The 22,862-nt window shown below is 44.0% G+C and overlaps 1 protein-coding gene across 41 annotated transcripts in view; it reads left to right on the top strand.

The window, feature by feature from the left end:
• ARPP21 (cAMP regulated phosphoprotein 21) overlaps positions 1–22,862 on the top strand; it is a 163,519-nt gene that overhangs the window by 85,746 nt on the left and 54,911 nt on the right. For 16 of the 41 annotated variants that reach the window (XM_027957983.2, XM_060402774.1, XM_027957978.3 and 13 more), the window contains 5 exons: positions 456–688; positions 9,162–9,395; positions 17,725–17,906; positions 18,872–18,967; positions 20,072–20,317. In XM_027957983.2, the coding sequence (XP_027813784.1) occupies positions 456–688; positions 9,162–9,395; positions 17,725–17,906; positions 18,872–18,967; positions 20,072–20,317 (991 nt within the window). Of the gene's footprint in view, positions 1–455; positions 5,940–9,161; positions 9,396–17,724; positions 17,907–18,871; positions 18,968–20,071; positions 20,318–22,862 lie in introns of those variants that run through there. The other 25 variants (XM_060402776.1, XM_027957988.3, XM_027957990.3 and 22 more) reach the window with 10 other exon arrangements.

A 22,862-nucleotide genomic window follows, 5' to 3' on the forward strand; every position in this document is an offset into this window, starting at 1 on the left:
TGTGGTCCATTTTCCTGTGGTCCAATTACTTAATGCTAAAAAGAAAGACAGAACTCTTTTTCAGTGGGAGTTGCTTTTAGGTTCATTCAGCATTATAATTGCTCTCAAACATCGATTCACTTTTGATCTGGGTCCAGAGAATGTACCCCCCTCTCTCCTCTTCGTGGGAGAACTTACCAATTATATTTTGTTCCCTACTGTTCTCGTTGTTCCTTCACTGGCAGAGGGATTTTGTGACATTTCTCAGTTTGGTTTTTCTGTGTGTAACATGAGCATTCTGTGTGTACATCAGTGAGGTGTCCGTGGTGTCCCTTGTGAGGCAGCCGGTGCCCTGGGAAGGGTTGACAAGAAGGGTCTTGCCTAGATGATTCTTACAAGGAAGGCCCGGCTCGGTGTCCATTCTGCTCACGGAATCTAACGTTGTCCCATGCATCTTTCCGGTGGCCGTGCTCCAGGGGCAACCGAGATGGCTCAGGGAGAACCTCGGGAAGCAGGCAGAGCAGCTCCGAGAACGAACTCAAGTGGTCTGACCACCAGCGGGCCTGGAGCAGCACAGACTCCGACAGCTCCAACCGCAATCTCAAGCCGGCCATGACCAAGACGGCGAGTTTCGGGGGCATCACGGTGCTGAGCAGGGCCGACAGCACGTCCAGTAGCAGAAGTACCGGGAAGCTGTCCAAAGCAGGTAGTTAGTACTGAATGGGTTTATGTGCCGCGATAGTTTCCGGCTTCCATCCCAGCTGTGTGGTCAGCGCACTCTCTGAGTTCCCTAAACTAAAGGTGATGTGCTGGGCTGTGCTTAGTCGCTCAGTCGTGTCCGACTCTTTGTGATCCCATGGACTGTAGCCCTCCAGGCTCCTCTGTCCACGGGGATTTTCCAGGCAAGAATACTGGAGTGGGTTACCATGCCCTCCTCCAAGGGATCGTCCCAACCCAGGGATCGAACCCAGGTCTCCCACATTGCAGGTGGATTCTTTACTGTCTGAGCCAGAGGAGCCTATGATGATGAGGTGAATGTTATTAATCACCGGGATAAACCAAAAAGTCAGGAATTGCCACTGAAATAACCATACTGTTCCCACGAGTTGTGTGCCTGGGGTTCATGATTGAACCCAGTTCTTATCTTCAGTCTCCTTATCTATAAAGTGTAAGTGATAATAGAATGTTATTCTCACTCCCCTTGGTGAACTATTGTAATTTTAAATTTGATCATTTATATAAAATCAGTTACTGAGGCAGCTGCACAAGCCAAGTAGTTAACCAAGGTTAGCTATTTTTTTACATTTAATATTATGATTTATTCTTTAAAACTACATTGTCAGATAATTATAATATTAATTGTTTCAGTTCTTGCTCTGGTAAACTCTTAGTATGTGGTTCAGGCAGCAAAGAACCTGTCCCAAATTTCATTCTTGGGTTGGAATGATCCCCTGGAGGAGGAAATGGCAACCCACTCCAGGATTCTTGCATGGGAAATCCCATGGACAGACAGCCTGGTGGGCTACAGTCCATGGGGCTGCAAAGAGTCAGACATGACTGAGCAACTAACACTTCACACTTTACATAGTATGATTCGGGATAAGTTACTGAACTTATTTGTTTCCTCATTTGAGAAATAGGTCTAATCATAGTACCTAATTGCAAGTTATTGCAAAGACTAAGAATTAATATACACAAAGAAATTCCAATCATGCTAGCAAGTTATAAGCCTTCAATAAACACTAATTCTTGCTTATTTTTATTATTTCTTTTTAATGTTTTGCAGTTAAGGAAAAAGAACCTCAGAAAGTTTTCATTTCCAAGGAGCTAGGTACATGTATCTCTTTAACCTTTTCCTTTTTATTTTCTTACAAGTGAACATTGATCTTCTGACATAGTTGATTTAGGTTTGCATGAACATCCTTTGAGACATGCAAAATGATGAAAAATCTAGGAGAACCATTAACCTGAAACAACTTAACACTGATGGCTGCATAACACCATGGGATTCATAGCAGCCTACGAAATATCCCTCATGGTCTGCCCTTTCTAGCTCTTCTGTCTCACAAGTATCCCTCACCATCATTTTCAAATTATTTTCAAATGGCCACAATCAAAATCTTGAAAAAAATCCCCGGAAGCTGACTGAGTGACCGTTCAGTAGCCCTCCATGAACTTGAAGTTTGTGATGTTAGCATGGAATTGTTTTCCTTTGGTTTTGATTTTGCCTTGGAAGTTTGGAGGCCCTGACTCCCAGCTAGAGTTGAGAGTTGTGGTCCAGTGATACGTCTGGAGGTCAGGGTACATGGCTCCCGGATTCCTAGCCTGGGTGTGGAGAGTGGGAGGCCAGGACCCCAGGGGAATGGTGAATGGGCAACACCAACCAGAGGTTAAAAAACATGCTATTCTCTGCTGTGAATACAGTCCCAACCAAGCTTCTCACAACTGCTCAGAGACTCTTTGTGAAATCTCGGCTCATTATGCTAATGGATTAACATAATTATGTTGTTGACAAGTGCTTCCTAAGAAATTATCTTGTGTTTTCCTATATAGGCAGAAAATTCATAGCATTTAGTCTCAGCCACTACTTTATATATACATACACACACATACACACACACATCCTGCTTCTTGGAAAGAATCAGGTGGGCCTGCACTGCCTTTTGGCATTTTTATTCACCATTTGGTGAATTCTTGGTTTCTTCCTGTAATTAATTGCTCTTATACCCCACTACTGCAGCAACTGGAGTCAAGAAAATCCACCGTGGTGCACTTGCGCTCTTGTAAACTAAGAAAGGTTAAATAGTTTTAAATCTCCTTCAAACGCAGAAACCAAGTACCTTAAATGGTGCACTTAAAAATTCCAGCACACCCAAAGAGCACTTAAGATTTTCAAATTAATCGTTCTTCTCCACACACCAACCACCAGTCATCTCCAAAGCAGAGCTCTTTGGAAACATTTAAAGCACTTCAAGAATGCTAAAATGCCATGTTCTTTGAAGAATTAGAAGCTGTAAGTGCTTCAGACATTTTTTTTTTCTTTTCATCTAAGCATCTCCATTTGAAAGCCTGTCAAGGTATAGGAGTGGCAAGAAAAAAAAAAAAAATTACAGGAGATCAAGATAGGATGTCAAAACAAACTTACAATCTCCCAAGATGGTTTTATGAAGCAAAGCTGTCAATTTTGCTGTCATGGAGCTTCAGAATCGTACCAGGTTTCCAGTTTTGTTTTTGTGTTTTTTTGGTTTTTTTTTTTTTTTTTTTACTTTATTGTTCACAGTGGAATGGCAAGCTCTTTTGACCTTTTCGAAACTCAGTCTGGAGACATTTAAGTTCTCCTGCTCTCTCTCTAATTACATAGGTTCTAGCTTCAAATAGGTAATAATGAGATGCTTTCCAGATGGGAAACACATTTTCCTACATTTTGGGAAAAGCATGTTACTGAAGTCAAAACATGCAAGCACATCCTCTTGAGATCTCGGCTGCATTTCCCCTCTTGTACCCTCTGCCCTGCGCATGGCCACGGTCAGTTACCAGGGGCCCAGCGATGGTCTGTGGAGACAGCCAATTCCAGCACAGCCTCACAGGGAAGAGGACTTGAATGTCTGCAGCCCCATTCTCCCTTGGTACTGGCAACGGGGTTCAGAATTAAGAATACCATGTCATCTGTCTCTTTCCACGCTGGCCACACCATGTGGTGTGTTTTTATTTTTTGGTTGGTTGTTTGGGGGGATTTTTATTTTATATTGGGGTATAGTTGACTTGAAATGTTATGTAGTTTCAGGTGTTTAATTAAAGTGGTTTAATTATACATACACACATATCCTTTCTTTTTCAGACTCTTTTCCCACATAGATTATTACAGAGTGCTGAGTAGAATTCCCTGTGCTGTACAGTCGGTCTTCATCGGTTATCTATTTTTACATAGTAGTGTGCATCTGTTAATCCCAGCCTCCTCATTTATCACCATCCCCTTTTCCCCCTTTGGGGGCCGTAAGTTTGTTTTCAAAGCCTGTAAGTCTGTTTCTGTTCTATAAATAAGTTCATCTGTATCATTGTTTAAGAGTCCACGTATAAGTGACATCATAGGATACTTGCCTTTCTGGCTTATTTCACTAGGTCCATCCATGTCGTTACAAAATGACTTTATTTCCTTCTCTTTTGTAGCTGAGTAATAGTCCATTGTAAATGAACCACATCTTCTTTACCCATTCATCCACTGATGGACATTTAGGCTGCATCCATGTCTTGGCTACTGCAGACAGTGCTGCTGTGGACATGGGGCTGAGACATAAGTGGGTAGCCTCTGTTTCTCTCCGCACTGGCCACACCATGTTGTTTGATTACATCCGTCCCTCTTGATGTCAGAGCAGGGCTTCTCGACTTTAGCTGCATCAAGGTCACAGGAGAACTTTGTTCAAGCACAGACGGCTTGTCTATAAACCAAGCTTGAGAAAGAGCTGCCCTGGAAAAGTAAGACTGCCTTCTGCTTGGTTTTCACAAAATCGACATGACCTGGCATCGTGTGTTCTGGTTGCAAGGGTATCCTTGTTGTTGTCATCTTGCTGGTCTGTGCCCCGGGATATCTCTGGAGCCAATGCAAGACATGTCATCTTTCCATCACTTCCTTTTCTTTGTATTAATGTTCATCACTCTGCTAATGCATCCTGGATATTCTTTCCCTTGTTATTTCAGAAGTTTTAGTTCAGAGTTCCACTAAACTCTGATCCCTGGTTTTGGAGACATTTTCCTGGATTCAGGAGGAAAAAAAAAATTCTTTTTCCTGTTCAGGGTCCCTGTAAAAGAAAAATGGTCCCTGATGAGTTAAACAGGCAAGAAAGACTTTACCCATAACTAATCCAGTGAAGTCAAGACTCTTGGAGTAGCAGAGAGAAACTAAACTCAGCCCTGCAGAAACAAAGACAGGAGAGTCTGTAAGTGCGCTAGAGAAAGATGCTAGGGGAGCTTACATAAGTGATGGGTCAATTTAATTAGACCCCTTGTGTTTACTGATTGGTGCAGAGACTAGCAGAGAAAGGCGCCATTTTTTCTTGAGGATTATACTTCAAAGGCATGGCTCCCACATCCTTAAGAAAGACCTTTCCTGATTGAAAACCTGGTAAGAGGCTGGGAGAAGATTTGCATCTTAAAGGCACAGAGATGCTCTATGGAAAGGGAGGAAGGAGGCTACAATCAGGAAGAAATCTGTCTGAAGTGTGATAAACCGAGGGGAGCTTCAAGGGCCTCGTCCTCGTCTCTACTCGTCCTTTAGTCTGGTGACTTGTATTTTACAAAAGAAGACATTGAGATATTAAAAAAAGAAGTCACTTCTGGAGGAAAATACAAGGAATTCTGGAAGAGCCAGAGCTAAAACTCCCTCCCTGGGGAATGAATGGCGCACTCCCTTCTCCAAGGGCGTCTGCCCCGACCCTTCCCTTTCTGCTCCAGCCCTCCCCTGGATTTCCTTTTGTCTGCCTTGTTGTCTCTTCCCCAGTCTCTTTCCATGTTTCCGTTTTCGTGTCTCCCTCTTGAATGTTCACCTACGACTGTCACCCTGGTATCTTCTCTCCTCACCTCCCACCAGCTGCCCCTCTGGGTCCAACTTCTGACTTCTGAGCAACCCATTATGAGTAGTATTGAATTTCTGGGCAGTATCTCCTAGAACTTGACTCAAGCCTAGTGAGGGCCCTGGTCCCACCGGTTCTTGCTGGAATGACCCTAGTGTAAACATGTGACCTGTAGGCTTCAAGTGTGGTCCCTGGAATTGTGTTGCCTCTGTTTGAACTCAGACTTCTCCACTGCACTTGGGAAATTTACCTAGCATCTCTGAGGATCAGCTCTCATGTGCAAAGCAGCGTTGCTGTGCAAAGTAGATGAGAGAATTCATGTGGTGCTTGGCCACGCTGACATGCTGCTTAAATATTTGCTGTTGCTATCACTAAGTCCCTGAAAAAAGAAAACACAAACCCCTCTCAGTGCCCAAAGTAGTAAAGTTCTCAAATATTAATTTTTTATAAAACTGTGATCACTTCTACTCCTGTGCCTTTTATCACTATTGGTAGCATCCATTTTTAATCAAGAATTGCCATTAATTCTGGCTATATGTAGAATATTGCTTTACCTGATTCTAGATGACTGATGTTCAGAAACTGTTCAAAGCTGGTTAGACACCAGCCAGGCTGCACGATCATGGCTGAGCCATCCCTTCAAAGAATCTCGCTGGTTCCATCTTTGCAAGTGTTGAGAGTTTAAGCTGCATTTACTTTTCCTTCTCTTTCTTTTAACCTGTGGGCCCTATATTTACCTTGTCTCATCATTGTTCCTCTTGAAGCTGCTGCTTTTCCTCAGCCAGTAGAAGGAAATGATATTGCCAATCAATGATCGATGGCCATCTTCCAAAAGCCAAGGTGAAATAATCTTTTGGATTTTATAGAGGCACATCCATTTATGTGTATCAGTCTCCAGCACCAACACAGCCCAGGCTGGCCCTAGAATCTTTCTTGGGCCCCAGTTTTTCTCACTGTCTAACCCATCAGTCCGGACGCAGGCTGAATCAATTGTGTGTGACCTTCAACGCCTGGAGGCGGAAAGTGTTGCTGTGTTATTACTGTTGTTGTTGACTCTTAAGCGTCAGACTTGGACTGTAGCCTCACATCGTAGACACAAGTCCACACACACACACACTACAGCTTGCAGTGAGCAGTGACTTCAGGATCAGGCATGTTGGCCACGTGTTCCCACAGCTTCTCTTACCATTCCCACGTTTCCCTTTAGATCCTTTATTTCTCTGCCCATATGTTTTTTAAACTGACTTTTATTGGAGTATATTACTTTACCATGTGTTCATTTCTACTGTACAGAAAAGAGAATATATCCCCTCTCTTTTGGATTTCCTTCCCATGTAGATCACTGAAGAGCATTGATTAGAGTTCCTTGTAGATTCTTAACTAGTTATCTGTTTCATACATAGTATCAATAGTGCACTTATGTCTGTCTGAGTCTTCCAATTCATCCCTCCCACTTTGTACCCATATATTATTCAGAACCATATCACCATTAATTAGATGGACCATCTTGAATTCACCTGAAACTTGATCATTCTGAATAATCAAAAAAGCATGGAAGAGCCCCACCGAGAACCCTGGTGTCGATCAGTACTAGGTCATGGTCAAATCCAGATCAGTCTGCCCAGATCACACCCCAGCTCTGTCATTATCTGGCTGTGTGAGTTGGCTTGAGTTAGCTGCCTTCTCTGTGCTTCCATTTCCTTCTCTGTGTGTGCAGTCATAGTCCTTCAAATTACAGGTTTTACTAAGATATCCACTCATACTACATACCCAGTAAATATCACTATCCTTTTAATTCAGGATAACTTGACTTTTATTTTTATATACTTTTAGGTGTCCCTTAAAAGAGTCAATGAGAAAATAATTTAATTACACTCCAACATTGATAATACTCTACTTTGAGGGACATGAAATGATCTCTCTGAGAAGCAATGCGGCAACATAGTCATGACTATTTTCGCCCAATTCTGAATGTGTTCAATTCAGATAACTTAAGTTTAAGATTTTAAGCCACTCTACCATGTTTGATTCGAATTTGAAAATAAATTCACACCTTGTATTCAAAAATAAAAACAAAAATATCACCACACTCTCTAGTGGTCCCTTTTCTCTGCAATCACATTATATTCCTCTCACTTATTTTAAAAGTTCTCCAGTTTAAAGGCACGTTTTAGAATCTTCAAAAAAATCTTAAATATTCTTTATATATGTATTAACCTTTAGTGACACAGAACAATGAATATTTAATCATATAAATCAATAGTGTAGGCTAATAGTTTTTAAAGTTTCTTATACTCTGTTCTTACAAGCTGTCATGTCACTCAATCCATTAGTTTGAATCCACAGATGTAGAAATTTGGCTTGGTGCAGTTTCTCTCTGAGGCTCTGGTTTAATATTCAGGGCCCCAAAACAACCACGGTCAAGGGCGCTGGAGCTGCCTGGCTCTGGTTGCTGGTGTCTCATGGACTTGGAATGTAGCTTTTCTTGTCCACACTGGAGGGAAAGGGAGATGATTAGCATTGAATTCCATCTCGGTGGCTTCTGCACACTGACCCAGTTACCTGCGTATTTGAAAAATCGTCAGTCCACAAATCCCCGCCATGCTTCTGCTCTTGTGTCATCTGAAGAATGATCAGTCATTATCATGATGGCCAAGACCTCTTTGATTTACCTCTTAATCATATTAATAATGTGAATATGCAAGATCTGGTGCAGATCTTAAGCACTTCTGGATCTTAATTAAAAGGAATGAGCCAGTTCTACTCACATTTGAAGGGAAAGATCACTTCTGACTACGACCTTTTCAAAATTCAGCTTTATGGATGTTGAAGAACCAGTACTTTAGAACCATCTACATGACCATAGATTCCTCCTTAAACTGCAGTCCTTTTAACTTTTATGTATTTATTTATTTGGCTTCAGTGGACAGGAATTTGAGCAAAGTCTGGGAGACAGTGGAGGACAGAGGAGCCTGGCATGCTGTAGTCCATGGGGTTACAAAGAGTCAGACACCAGACAGGACTTAGTGACTGAATAACAACATTTATTTGGCTTCATCGGATCTTAGTTAACAGCATGTGGGATCTTCTTTGAGTCAGGAGAGATCTTTCACTGCAGTGTGTGGGCTCTCTTGTAGTGGTATGTGAGCTGATTTGCTGCACATCATGTGAGATCTCTGTTCCCCCAACAGGGATGGAACCCACGTCCCCTGCATTGCAAGGTGGATTCTTAAACCCTGGACGAGGGAAGTCCCCAGTCACTTTAGTGTCGTAACTCAAGCTCAGGGAGACCTTTCCACATCATTCCCTTCTCGAGGAGACAGGAATTTTCAGGCACTGAGTTCTGCGCTTTATGGTACTGTTTACCAGCTCATCACCCTAGTGGTGTGTGAGGTGCCAGGAACTGAGCTCTCAGTCTTCATCTCTCTTTTCCTGGGAGTCTGATGCATCTGATAAACATGTAACAAATATTTCAACAAAATGTGGGAGACGCATTAGTTAGTCTCATCCTGCAGCAGCCACCTGGTTCTTTAGTGATGGACTGTTTCCAGTAAGCAGTGGTTTCTCTCCCCTTCTCCATGTGGGATGACTCATTGATCTATGTCTCTCTGGTAGGTTCCGAGTCCTCCAGCAGTGCAGGCTCCTCAGGATCGCTGTCACGCACATATCCGCCTCTCCAGAGCACTCCGCTGGTCTCGGGTGTGGCAGCCACTTCTCCTGGCTGTGTGACCTACCCAGAGAATGGGATGGGGGGCCAGGTTGCTCCCAGCAGCACCAGCTACATCCTCCTTCCACTCGAAGCTGCCACAGGCATCCCGCCCGGAAGCATCCTGCTTAATCCACACACAGGTTGGTTCATCACCTCTCTTTGACTGAGACACAAGATCAAAGGTCTGTTCTTGTGTCTGAGCTTTTGAATTTGCTAGTCAGTGGTCTGAGAATTCCTGGGGCCTAAATGGTGGTGGAGGTTCTTGTTTTAGGAAGAGCAGATCTATAGAAAGCTGGAATCTGTATCTCGGTATCGATATCAATATTGATGTGGAAATCAAAATACAGATACTAGAAATATACTTTTCTCTCTGGCCTCTCTTCCCTGGGCGTGGTCTCCCTCATGTATTCCTGGGAGCTAAGACCAGAAACTGTTGAGTGATAAACTGTGAGGTACTCATTGAAAATGGATATTTCTCATGCTAAATCCATGGTTAGCTTGTTGTCGTTCAAAGTGTTTTCACATCCAAGATAATTTCAGGAGCTTGAGATCTCAACTGGACACACAGCAGATTCTTCACTACATAAACTGTCTTCTCATCTTACAACCCCACACAGATCCCACTGGGAAATAAGGAACAGCAGTGGCGAGAGAATACAGAGGACAGGATCTTCTTATGTATTTCAGGAATTTTAGGGTTAGGCTGGTTTTGGTGGGATTTGGAAAATTGCTCATTTCATGACCACTGTTTATTTCATGATGAATGAGCATTGTTGTTGGCTTTTGTTGGGTTTTGTTTTTTATTTATTTAAAATCGAAGTATAGTTCTATAGCATTATGTAAGTTACAGGTGCAAAATACAGTGCTTTACAAGGTCTAAAGTTTATACTCCATTTATAGTTATTGTGAAACACTGGCTATATTCCCCATGTTGTGCAGTGTATCCTTGTGTTTTGTTTTATACCTAATAGTTTGTACATCTTAAATTGCTTTGTACTTATTTAATTTCTCTAGTGGTCAGTTAACTTGCACAATAACTTCAGAGGACCCAGAGCCCTGGGCAGATAGACTAATGAACGCCTGCTCTGTGAGGGATACTTCTCAACCTGGGGCAATTTTCCCATGCATCCAAGGCCGTTTGGCAATATCTGCAGATATTTTGATTACCATGACCTGGAGAGGAGGGGCTCCTACTGGCATCTAAGGAGAGAGACCAGAGATGCTACTGCTGCTGCTGCTGCTAAGTCGCTTCAGTCATGTCCAACTCTGTGGGACCCCATAGACAGCAGCCCACCAAGCTCCCCCATCCCTGGGATTCTCCAGGCAAGAACACTAGAGTGGGTTGCCATTTCCTTCTCCAGTGCATGAAAGTGAAAAGTGAAAGGGAAGTAACTCAGTCATGTTCAACTCTTAGCAACCCCGTGTACTATAGCCCACCAGGCTCCTCCATCCATGGGATTTTCCAGGCAAGAGTACTGGAGAGGGGTGCCATTGCATTCTCCCAGAGATGCTACTGCACATCTCAAAATACACAGGACAGCCCCTGACACCAGAAGATTATCCAGCCCCAAGATGTCAGTAGTGCCAGGGCTGGGAAACCCTTGGTTGGAAGGCTTGACGTCAGTAAGTCATTTCTCTAGAAACCTTTGAAAGAGATGGAAAAATCTTTTGAATTTTCTCAATATATATCTGTGGTTTGGTTTAGATTATTCCAGAGTATTTCTTTGATGAACTAAATTTTTAAATGCAGTGCTGGTTAAGAGTCTCATAAAAGTGCTGTGACTCCATGTTTCCACATGTCTAGTAATTAGGAAATTCAAAGATGCGTGAGCACGATAGTAAAATACTTACTTGAATAATTGCGACATTTTCATGAAAGCATATGGCACATTCTCAAGGCACGGTGTGTGACTGAGACATTTTGAAAATGCCGTAAGCTTGAGGGAAAAGAAGGTGTAATCTTTTTATTGAAAACCATTTGAAAGCTTTCAGATTAGATACTTGTAAGGAGGATATTAGATGGCTTGTATTTTATCTGGATCATTGTAAGCACTATAAAGGAAATGAAAAGAAAACCAGGATCATATCCATTACTCTGGGCACAGATCAAAGTGTGATCCGATGCCATCAGCTTAAATTCTTTCACTTTTAATTGAGATAGGGAGGGTTTGTAAACAAGAGTATCCACTAAGCGTGGTTGTGAGTGGTATGTTTTAACCAGAATTGCAGAGTGTTTCCAAAAAGCTCAACAGAGTATTTTTTTAGGGGACAATGATTTGTAATGATAGAATGGATGTGCATGTGTATGTGTATATTATCATCCGTAATCTTGTTTATAGAAAAGGGAAGAAAGTGCTTCCTGGTGCCAAGTCCCAATTTTTATACATTGGCATGAGTAATTTAGAGCTGTTATTGAAATATCTCCTTTGCAAATGAGTCCTAACTCATTAGAAAAGGGTCTAATAACACTGTTGAACAGAGTCTCCATTCACGACACTCTCCCTAGACCAGGAGGGAAATAGTACTAAATTATTCTTGCCATGATGAGTGGTGAGATGTAAGGTAAGTTGTGATGTTTCTTTTTTGCCAGAATGTGTTTATATTTATCAATTAAAAATATGCACAAAATCCCCTCCTGGTCTAGTGGTTGGGACTTGGTGCTTTCACTGCCACGGCCCCACATTGCATACCTGGCCAGGAAGCTAAGATCCTGCAAGCTACATGATACAGCCAGAAAAGGAGGGGGAAAATGTGTACATCTATAGATATATATGCATCATATATCATATTTATGTGTGTATATGTGTATTTCTAGTATGTTGTGTGTGAGTCTGTCTCAGGCTATTAATCTCTCCTTTTTTAATATTTTTCTTTGATACAGATCACTTTTAAAGTCTTTATTGAATGTTACAATATTGTTTCTGTGAGGCATGTGGGATCTGAGCTCCCCAATCAGGGACTGAACCCACAATCCCTGCATTGGAAGGTGACATCTTAATCACTGGACTGTCAGGGAAGTCCCTATCTAATCTCTTACATGATGCTACTATTAAAACTGGAAAGTTGCCTCCTTTGGGCTGAAATTCATCTTTCTCTGGCATTGCTGCCCCCTCTTAGAATCCACACCTCTTACCCTTTCTTAACCCTTTCCTAACTACCTATCTGCTAATACGTGATAGGAACGCTTTGGTATTAGCAACCCAGAGCCTGTGACTCCTTCGCTTCTTGTGTGAATTGCTTCAGGGTCCATTTCTCAGTTACCAGCACATTCCTGAGCTTGTGGGGAGGAGCCACACTTGGTTATATTTTTTGCTTCCCTGGAGTGGATGATGAAGTAGCCTGAGGCACTGTGCTCAGACATAGGTCCTCAACAATTACATATTTTTGAAACAGTGTCTACTATGCATCATCCATGCTGATGTGGAGAGTAGAACAGTGTCATATATCTGAAAATGTGCCTCATGTATAAAATGATGATGGATAAAATATCTGTCTTAAGCAGGAATAAGACAAGCAATGATTTGAAATTCTAAGGTGCCTGTCCATCATTTGTCTGCTAACTGAAACAAAAATGAGACTTCCTTTGTCGGCACAACGGACCGGGCTTTTACTTGACACTCAGTATTTGGCAACTGAAACCAACCCATCCATATACATTCTTGCAGTTCCCCAGATACAACCAGGATTTTTTTTACTTTGTCTGGCTTTAGACTCAGCTCCCACTTGGTCCATTTCTAACTCTGGACCTGCGTTAACTGTTGTTTCTTTGCTTGTGGGCATCTGGATGAAGGAATCAGAGGCTCTTTGCTCGAGAGTTATCTCTGGACCATGCCTTCATCCTTGCCAGGCAAGCCTGGGTCTGACTCTTGAGTTGCACCTTCCTCCAGCTGTCTTGGACTCAGTGTCCTTTGGGAAAATTCTAGCCGAAGGCTCATCTTTGGCAGTTTTCTGTCAACGTGGTGCTATTCAGAGATGTCAACAGGCATTGGCATCCCTTGCGCCCTTGTTAGTGTCTGTGTATGCTGTTTTGCCATTTTGCTCTGCTTTTGTCTGGCTAAAGTTTAGGAGCGTGAGACGCAAGAATACACCACCTGCAAGGACTTTGACTTTGAGCTGCCTTTGAGGGCTGGTTTGTTCCGAATGCTCCTCATGGGCTTCCATAATGCTCTGCTTTTTGTTTTTCACAGGACGTCTAGAACCAATTTATCTGAACTGCTCCTGCCTTGTGCTTGAATGCGCCATGAATATTTTGTGTGCTGTCTAAAAGCATGTCTTTGCAAGACCTGAAGTAATCTTTGCTTATCCATAACCATCAGCTTCTTTATCGTTTGACGGCTCACTTTTTAAGAACTAGGAAGGAAAATATTTTTCCCATCATACCCTCCGTGTCTTTTTAAATAAATACCCTTCTGCCAGGTACATAGTAGCCATGCTTTAGTATGGGAAACCAAGAGCATATAATTACTTTCTTTTTAGTGTGAACTGCCCCTGGATTCATTTCCTTGTTACCAGCCCATGTGTAAGCCTTTCTGAGGAGAGGTCCTACTGAGTTTTTCGTTTTTGTTTTGCATCCCTGGATAACAGAGCCTCGGTCCCATGCAGGGGCTCAGTCATTATCTATTAGTAACATAATGTCGGCTGCACATTACACATTGATGTGAAGAGCGGAGTCGTTTTTCACCTCAAGTCATGTATCTGAGAGCGGTGGATGCTCTGCAATCAAACCTCCTCTCTGCCCTGGCTCAGCTCACAGCCCAGGCTTACTGCTGTCACTACGCCCTCTTTCCCTGCCAACACCCATGCCAGGCCTGCTGGGCACGCTTCTGCAATTCTGACATGAAAATCTCTGCTGAGTGGAATAGTCCTCAAGCTCGTGAGCCTTTCTCCTCTGGTTTTCAGCTGCTGTCATTCAAAGGAGTTGTCTGTACTTAGTCGTAATTACATCTGGATTGGTGAATAGGTAGAAAACGGGGAGGCCGTCAGAGCCTGACTTGAAACCCAAGAGTCACCTCCTGGCCCTCATAGGAAATTGGTTTTGGTCTCTTCCCTGGCATCTGTCCTGACTCTTTTCGTTTTCCTCGGTTCTCTCCATTGTTCCTTGGTGAGCATAAAAACCAACCTTTTCTACCACTTTCTCTTTCCAGAAGAGCCTGCCCCTCTCTCTACCCAAGTGAGTTCTTAGTACTTCCCACAGACTGTAGCACGCCAGGCTTCTCTGTCTATGGGATTCTCTAGGTACGAATCCTGGGGTGGGTTGCCATTCCCTTCTCCAAGGGACTGTCCCGACCCAGGAATTACCTGGTGTCCTGCATTGCAGGTAGATTCTTTACCATCCCAGCCACCAGGGAAGCCCTAGAAAATTTCACATGTCGTTGTTTAGAGATACTTCTTTCTTCTGGTCCCCAGCACAATAACATTATACTTTACAGTTATATTACACCCTGCTGCTGCTGCTAAGTCGCTTCAGTCGTGTCCGACTCTGTGCAACCCCATAGACGGCAGCCCACCAGGCTCCGCCGTCCCTGGGATTCTCCAGGCAAGAACACTGGAGTGGGTTGCCATTTCCTCCTCCCTAAGTATGGTCAATTTTTCACACTTCCTTTGTTCTCACTGGGGTAAATCACAAGTCTCAGAAATAGTGGGACTTCTCTGGCCCTATAAAGACTCGACTCTTTCCAATGAAGGGGGCATGGGTTCCATCCCTGGTCAGGAAACTAACATCCCACATGCCACATGGTGTGACCAAAAATCCACAACTAGCAGTTTTTTTAAAAAAAATCCAATTTAAGAAAAAGGCATAGAAATAGTAAAGATCATTTTCTTTTTGTTGTCCATCTTTGCATGTTTGTGTTTATGTGTGTGTGTGAGCATAGAGTAAGGCTGACTTGAAAATGATTTCATATGTAGTTGCTATTTTTTTTAATGTTAAGAACCTAAAATTTTCCTCTTACCTATTAAGATACAAAATAGGAGGAGAGAACAAAGGATTAGAACCCCAAATGGGCCAGTAGATTTTTGTAAATTGAGCTGTTTTGAATTCTTTCTTGAATTGTTGGGTTTTGCAAGAAAAAATGGGTTGCAGATTTTTTTTTTAATTCAGAAGAGTTATTTTGGAAAAAAGAACAATAAGACAATAAAACATAGCTAAAATTAAATAACAATGATAGAGAAACAAGTGCTTATGGAGAACGTTTTTTAAAAACCCTCTAAATTTAGTCATTGTTCTGTGACTAAAATTCTAGCAATTTGCTTTTCTATCACAGCATGTTGTGATTGGTTATGAAACTGTTGTTAGAACTTCTGTGATTCTGGCAGGTATGTTCATAAATATGCAGCATATGAAGTTACTTGTTGGATACACACACACACACACACACACACGCACACTGGGGGGAGTGCTGAAAATTTGGGAAATGCTAAAGCTTTTGTGTCAGTTCCTAATTTTCTTTTTAAAGGAAGGTGTGTTGTTTTTTTTTTTTCCAGAGCCATCCGTGTTTATTTGTTCACTTTTTAAAGTTTATTTTTAATTGGAGGATCGTTGCTTTACAACGCTGTGTAGGTTTCTGCCGTATAACAACGTGAATCAGCCATAAATATACATATACTTCCCGCTTTGTTCAGCCTCCCTCCCACCACCCCCACGCTGCCCTCTAGGTCATCACAGAGCACGGGCTTGAGCTCCGTGTCGTACGGCAGCTTCCCACTAGCCATCTGCTCAACGCATGGTAGCGCACGTGATTCAGTGGTCCTCTGTCAGCTCATCCCACCCTGTCCTTTCCCTGCTGTGTCCGTAAGTCTGCTCTCTACATCTGCATCTCTGTTCCCGGCCCTGCAAGTAGGTTCATCAGCATTTAAAGGAAGGCGTTTTTTTTTGGCTACATCATGCGGCATTTGGAATCTTAGTTGCCCGACCTGGGGTCAAACCTGAACCTGTGTGCTCTGCAGTGGAAGCACAGAGTCCTAACCATTGGGCACCCAGGGAAGTCCCATGTCAGTTCCTAAATGAGTTGAAATTAAGTCCATTGCTCTTTACCTATAGGCACTCTGCCCATCTGTTCACCCATATTCTGGGTCTTCTTTATCTACCAATTCTGAGGGTGATTCCACCTTGGAACATGACCCACACCTCTCCTAACTTCTCATGTGTTAATGAACAGTTTTCAGTTATGGTTTTTTGTTTTTTTTTTTTTCCATGGAACCTCATTCATTTTCCCATGTATTCATCATGCAAACTTGGGTAATTCACCAAAGTTGTTTGGTGTGATGGGAGGTGAATGGACCAGAGTCATTTCCTAAGTGTCTCACTTACTACTTCATTTATTTCTGAACAAGTTGCTTGGGCCCTCCAAACCCTGATTATCTTGTCTGTGAAAATGCAATGAGGGACTTCGCTGGGGGTTAAGTTGTTAGAACTCCACATGCCCACTGCAGGGGCACAGGTTCAATCCCTGGTCAGGGAACTAAGATCCCACAAGCCACGTGGCACAGCCAAATGAATAAAAAATAATAAAGTGGAATGAGATTGCACATCTGTGGGGTTCCTGGAAGAGAAGACCCTGGGTGTAAGGTGCTTGTTGCTGCACCTGTCATATTGGAAACCCATTTCTTCTCTCTCTTACCTCCCTTTCCCTCTTATCCCCTCTCTTTCATTTGCTTCTCTTTACCCTTCTCTTTTCAGCCCCTTATTCCTGTAACCTTCCTATCTTTCCTCTTCAGAAACAAACCACAATGACACCTTTCTTCCTCGGAGGCCCAATGAGGTCCCAGTGATACTATTTTGTAAACTATAAAATACTCTTTTTAATGGCAAGAACAGTAATAGTGAACCACACCAGTATTTCACAGGACAAGACAATGTGTATTTGCTTCCCCGTGATCAGATGGTTCTGTGCTGAGTTTATTATGCACCACCTTCAAAATCTCAGTCCCCTCCCCGGGTGCTGTCTACTTAGAGAAGTGAATGAATGCATGTGGTATATTCTGGTTGTACATATATTTGTGTAACAGATAATGATTCTGAGTTGGTGACCAGCCCAGTGGAAGCAAAGCAAACGTACTGCTAAATAATGAGTCACTGAATACCGCAGAGCTGTCAGTGCAAAACAGCCCTTATCTCAGTGTAAGTTATCTGGCTGGTGGCTGCGAGGTAGAGGAGAACACACACAGGGCTCCACAGACCTCCTTCTCTGGGTGCCACTACGCACAGGTATTTTTAGCTTTGGCAAATCGCCCTGAAGGCGGTGGCTTTATTTGCAGTATCTCAAATTGCTCTGGGCTTATTATACTGTTATTTCGCTCAACCACATGGGTCTTAAACAGTCAAGTCTTTGCCCTGGTGAAGGTTCTGGTGTCCCAGGGTTCCACTGGCCCTTGTCTTCAGGTTCCATTTTGAGCATCTCTCAGCGGGGTCCTTTGTGTCCAAAGAGGGCTTGAGAAGTTTCTCTTGACCAAGGTATGGTCCCATTGCAGGCCAGCCCTTCGTGAATCCTGATGGGACCCCCGCCATCTACAACCCCCCAGCCAGCCAGCAGCCCCTGCGTAGTGCGATGGTGGGGCAGGCCCAGCCGCAGCCCCAACAGCAGCCCTCCCCGCAGCCCCAACAGCAGGTCCAGCCAGCCCAGCCACAAATGGCCAGTCCCCTGGTCACTCAGGTAAGAGCTGGTAGGAAGACCGGGAGGGGAGGTGCACAGAGACGGAGGTCACTCCAACCTCGGAGAAGTTGTCAGGAAGTGTCAGGAAGGGGGCTATTTCCCATGGGTACCACCCCTGTCCACTCAACTCCATCATAAAAGCTGGCCACCGAGAACCCTGGCTGATAGGCTAATGGGACTTCAGCTGGATCCTTAAGTGTAGGTAGAGCTGAGCACCCACCCCATCCAGTGACTTGCATGCTGAGGCGTGGTGCTTGGGAACAGAAATGACAAATGCTGCTTGTATGGTCAAGGAGCCTGACTTGGGGATGGAACTCAATCCCATTGTCATCATTCCCAATGCAGAGCAGTGTGCGTGTCTGCAAAGACTCAATATGATATGCCTTACCAACGGGAAGAACAGAAACCAGCTCATTCCAAGGTGGCCTGGCTATTCATCTGTGCCTTGGACAGATGTAGGGCTGCCCTCCTGTTTTAGGGCAATGCGTGGAAATGGCCACAGAAACCTGAGGTGTCCAGGGAAGTTGCCAAGGTGAACCTCAGTTTTCTTTTGTTTGTTTTTTTCTTGCTTCTTACAAAAATTTTTCACCCTGGCAACTCTTAGCCTTCAGACTATATTTTTAGAGCCAGGGAATCTGACCACCACCACCAACATGAAAAGTCTCACAATTCTTTAAAAAAAAAAAAAAAACTAAATGAAATTCTTTAAATTCTGTAGTGCTTTACAGTTTTTTCAGAAGTTTCACACACATGATTTCTTATCTGGGCAGCAAGCCTCCCCCAAGGCTGGCTGGTGCCAGTCTGCCTGGCTCTGGCTTCCCATCAGTGGCTGGACCCCTCTCCAGAGTACACTGAACCAAGACTGCCTGTGCAGGACAGTGGTGTGCTTCAGAGGCAGTGTGATTGCAGCCCCCAGCACTTGCCTGTTAACCTGATCAGCTTTCTCTTTCCTCCAATCTGTCCAGGGGCTGCAGGCTTCCTCCCAGTCCGTGCAATACCCAGCTGTGTCTTTTCCTCCCCAGCATCTCCTGCCTGTGTCGCCAACGCCACAGTTCCCCCTGGTACTGTATCTTGTGGGGATGACGTTTCTCCTGGGAGAGCGTGTTCTCTGGTTTTACTATTGCCGGGTGGACTGATGCTGGGGGGCGGGCCCTGAGCTGACTGTCAGCGGGGACGTGGTGCGTGAATGTCTCATTCCAGAACATTGCCACTCCTCTCCAGAAAGAATGCTTTCCTTTCTGTCATCTGTCCCATATTTAACGCTCCTGCAGTCTGATACCCCTTTAAGAGTTTACCAGCTTGGGAATTTTCCTGGTAGTCCAGCGGTTAAGACCGCTGTGCCTCCCCTGCAGGGGTCAGGGTTTCTATCCCTGGTCAAGGAACTAAGATCCCATATGCCATGATGCACAGCCAAAAAAATATTAAAAGGCATGTACAAGCTAAGCAGGAATTGGATGTCGTCTGAGTTAGAAGTCAGGAGGAGAGAGACACATGAGTTTGGTGTGAGGGTTGGGAAATACCTTAAAATCAGTATCTAGATGGTAACTGACATCACCCGCTGCTCCGGATACAGGTGTTCCCCTAGTATCCCAGTCCTCCAGGGCCCTCTCATTTCCCCTCAATGTACTAAGTCCTTTTGGACAATGAGAGTGAGCATTCTCCCTTAACTTTAGGCCAGGCAGTGAATAAATACTCCTTTACAAGTGGAATTCCATTCAGCCTGCTGATGACTCCAGTCCTGGTTCCATTTTTGCAGCAGCCAAGGGCAGTACAAGTCCCTCTTGTCTCTCTCCAGTAGGCAGAGCCTGTGGGCTATTGCTGGTAGACCAGATGACCCTCTAGGATAGCCCACCAAGTCCTTTTCATCCCAGTGTTATTCTGAGGATCTTGAGCCCACAATGAAATAATAATTATTTGTTTCCATTGAAAGAAAGAGATACAGGTCAACCTGTTGACCATCTCTGATCCTCAAGATGTTTGAAATCTATCTTCCCTTGTTACGTTCTCTTGTTTTGGACAGAGTATTCCTTTCATCTATTTTTTTTCCAAATCGTGCCCCCTCCATCTCTGGTAAGGACAAGCCTTGTCCTGCTTCTGCTTCTGTGTGCCCCTCCCATTTCTCAGCCAGCCTTGCTGATGTCCGGGTTTCTCTTGATGGCTTGCAGAGAGAGGACGTGGCCACGCAGTTCAGCCAGATGACCCTGAGCCGGCAGTCCTCGGGGGAGACTCCTGAGCCCCCCGCTGGTCCCGTCTACCCGCCGTCCCTCCTGCCTCAGCCCACCCAGCAGCCAAGCTATGTCATTGCTTCCACGGGTCAGCAGCTTCCCACAGGGAGCTTCTCTGGCTCCCAGCAAGTCCTCCAACCCCCTGCCTCGCCACAAGGATTCGTGCATCAGCCTCCACCCACACAGGTGAGTGTGCTTCTTCTCACACTTGGGACTCAGAGCTGGTTGACCCAGAACACCTTGAGCTCGGTTTCCATGTAGAATATCACCAACTCTTCCCGCTTCGCCCTTCTGGGGCATACTGATACTCCCAGCCTGGTCTGGTCCTGGTCTGGTCCTGGTCTGTCCTGTCCACCAGCTGTGCAGAGTCTTATGGGGCTCAGAAAGGAAGTTGGATGAAGCGGACCTGTGGCCCCAGGACCAGAGGGAATGGCCCACTCTCTAGGCTGCTGGTGCAGAGGCCATGGCAGAGCATCACCTCCTGCAGGATGTGGCTCACTATGGTGATGACTAGGGCAGGAAAGCCCTGGGGAAGGAAGCAGGGAAGTCAGCTCCTGGGGGCCTTGCATCCCTCCTGCTGCTGCTCTGGAGACATGTTTCCTTTCTTGCCCATTCATAAGCATCTTTCTGGATCGGGGGCTCCTCTCGGAATATAAAGGAGGAAGCTAAGCCCCCTCCACTGTACTCTCCTCTCCCCTGGGGGCTCTGGCCTCCCATGCCCGCCCACAGGTAGCCATTAATCATATTTAATTGACTTGAGCATGTAAGACACCACAGATCACTGATTTTTACTGTCTTCTCAAAGACTGATTATGTGTTACCCTTCACCACCAAACCTCTCTGGGGCTCTCCTGGGCATCCCTTGCTGAATATTGCAAGTGATCACTGTCAAGATGTAAAATGCACTGAGGCGTTTTCTGGTCCATTTTCAAGGCATGCATAGCCCAAGCAAATTCCATCCTAATTATGAAATATCTCATTGGAGGAGCTGTTTCGAGTAGAGTGTCACCTTTGTGTGTCTGTGGCATTGCCTTAGCATCTTGAATAAATTATTTTCTTTTCCAGCCATGCAGAATCCTCTGCCATGAAGTGATTTTCACCCAGTCATTCGTTTTCTCTTGAGTGATAATTATAGTCTGCCTTTAGTTGCCTTCTCTGTAATGTAGCAGTGTTACTGGTAGGGTTTAAAGTCAAGGTGTCTCAGTCGTGTCTGACTCTGTGACCCCATGGACTTTATAGTCCATGGAATTCTCCAGGCCAGAATAATGGAGTGGGTAGCCTTCCCCTTCTCCAGGGGATCTTCCCAACCCAGGGATTGAACCCGGGTCTCTCACCTTGCAGGTAGATTCTTTACCAGCTGAGCCAACAGGTATTCTCCAGTATTCTCCAGAGTACTGGAGCCACCCAAGAATACTGGAGTGGGTAGCCTATCCCTTCTCCAGCAGATCTTCCTGACCCAGGAATCAAACCGGAGTCTCCTGCGTTGCAGGCGGATTCTTTACCAACTGAGCTATCAGGGTAGGGTTTAAGGAGATGTGGAAAATAAGTTACAGGAGAACAGGCCTCACCAATATATTAATGATTTTAATAATATTTAATTATTGGGAAAGAGAAGACTTGGCAGAATATTCAGTTGAAGCATTAAAAAAAAAAAATGTCCTTGCTTGACTGAAGGAATTCCGGTTTTAGTGAGCAAAGATACTAGAGCAAATATTAGAGCAAAGACAATCCAGACTGCTGGTGTATCTGCAACAGAAATGCTCTCATTCTCTCTTTAATAGATTTAAAAATAGAAAGAGAGAGGGAAGGGGGAAAAAAACCAGAAAACACATGTTCATGATCAGTCTGAACATCTCTGAACTTCTTTGTAAAAGAACCACAGGTAAAGGTATAGGATATATCCCACAGTGATTTTCAATTTATTCAACATTTTAAAACTCAATGACTCAATGATGTATAATAATGAAAAGAACATGAGATATGGTCTGTGGGCATATATGAAAATATGCTCAATTTATGCAGAAAAATGAACCTATTTAATAACTATAAAGGTCAGTTTTGTCTGACTTTCCATGAACACTCAACCCACCAGAAGAATGAAGCAAATATGCATGGACAAGGCAAAGAGGGCAAGCCATAAAAATCTCCATGCTCAAACAGATGGCTCCTAACTGTATTCTAAACAGGTAAACCTTATAGGCTGTGAACTGGCATGCCTCTGCTTACATTTTAAAGAAGTTGATAGAGGAAAAGTCACAGAGCTAGAAATAAAAGGTAATTGATTAATAAGAAAAGAGCCTTCCTATAAATGACCTGAGACAGGCAAGAAATCTTTCCAGGTCAGTAGACATTTGATTTGAATCTTACTAGAAGTAATTAGAATATTTTCAGTCATTCCCAGTCAGGAGAAAGTGGCAGAAGGTGACATAAACAATAAGTTTGCCCTATGTCCCCTTCCTGAACATTCGTTTTTACCCTATGTCCCTTTTTAGACTGAATGTTCTTTTTTTTTTTTTGAGGGGGGATACTGGCCATGTGCCACTCTGATAAGTGCTCTGCTGGACCTCCCCTTGTTTCATGACCTCATCCTCTGATCCTTTTAGTCTGGAGATCAGATTTCAGGACTTACTTGTGTTTCCATTAGAAAAACAATTCAAGTTAAATGATCACATTTAAGTGCAGTGAAAGTCACTCAGTTGTGTCCAACTCTTTGCGACCCCGTGGACTGTAG

Source organism: Ovis aries, chromosome 19 (assembly GCF_016772045.2).
Source record: "Ovis aries strain OAR_USU_Benz2616 breed Rambouillet chromosome 19, ARS-UI_Ramb_v3.0, whole genome shotgun sequence".
NCBI lineage: Eukaryota > Metazoa > Chordata > Mammalia > Artiodactyla > Bovidae > Ovis > Ovis aries.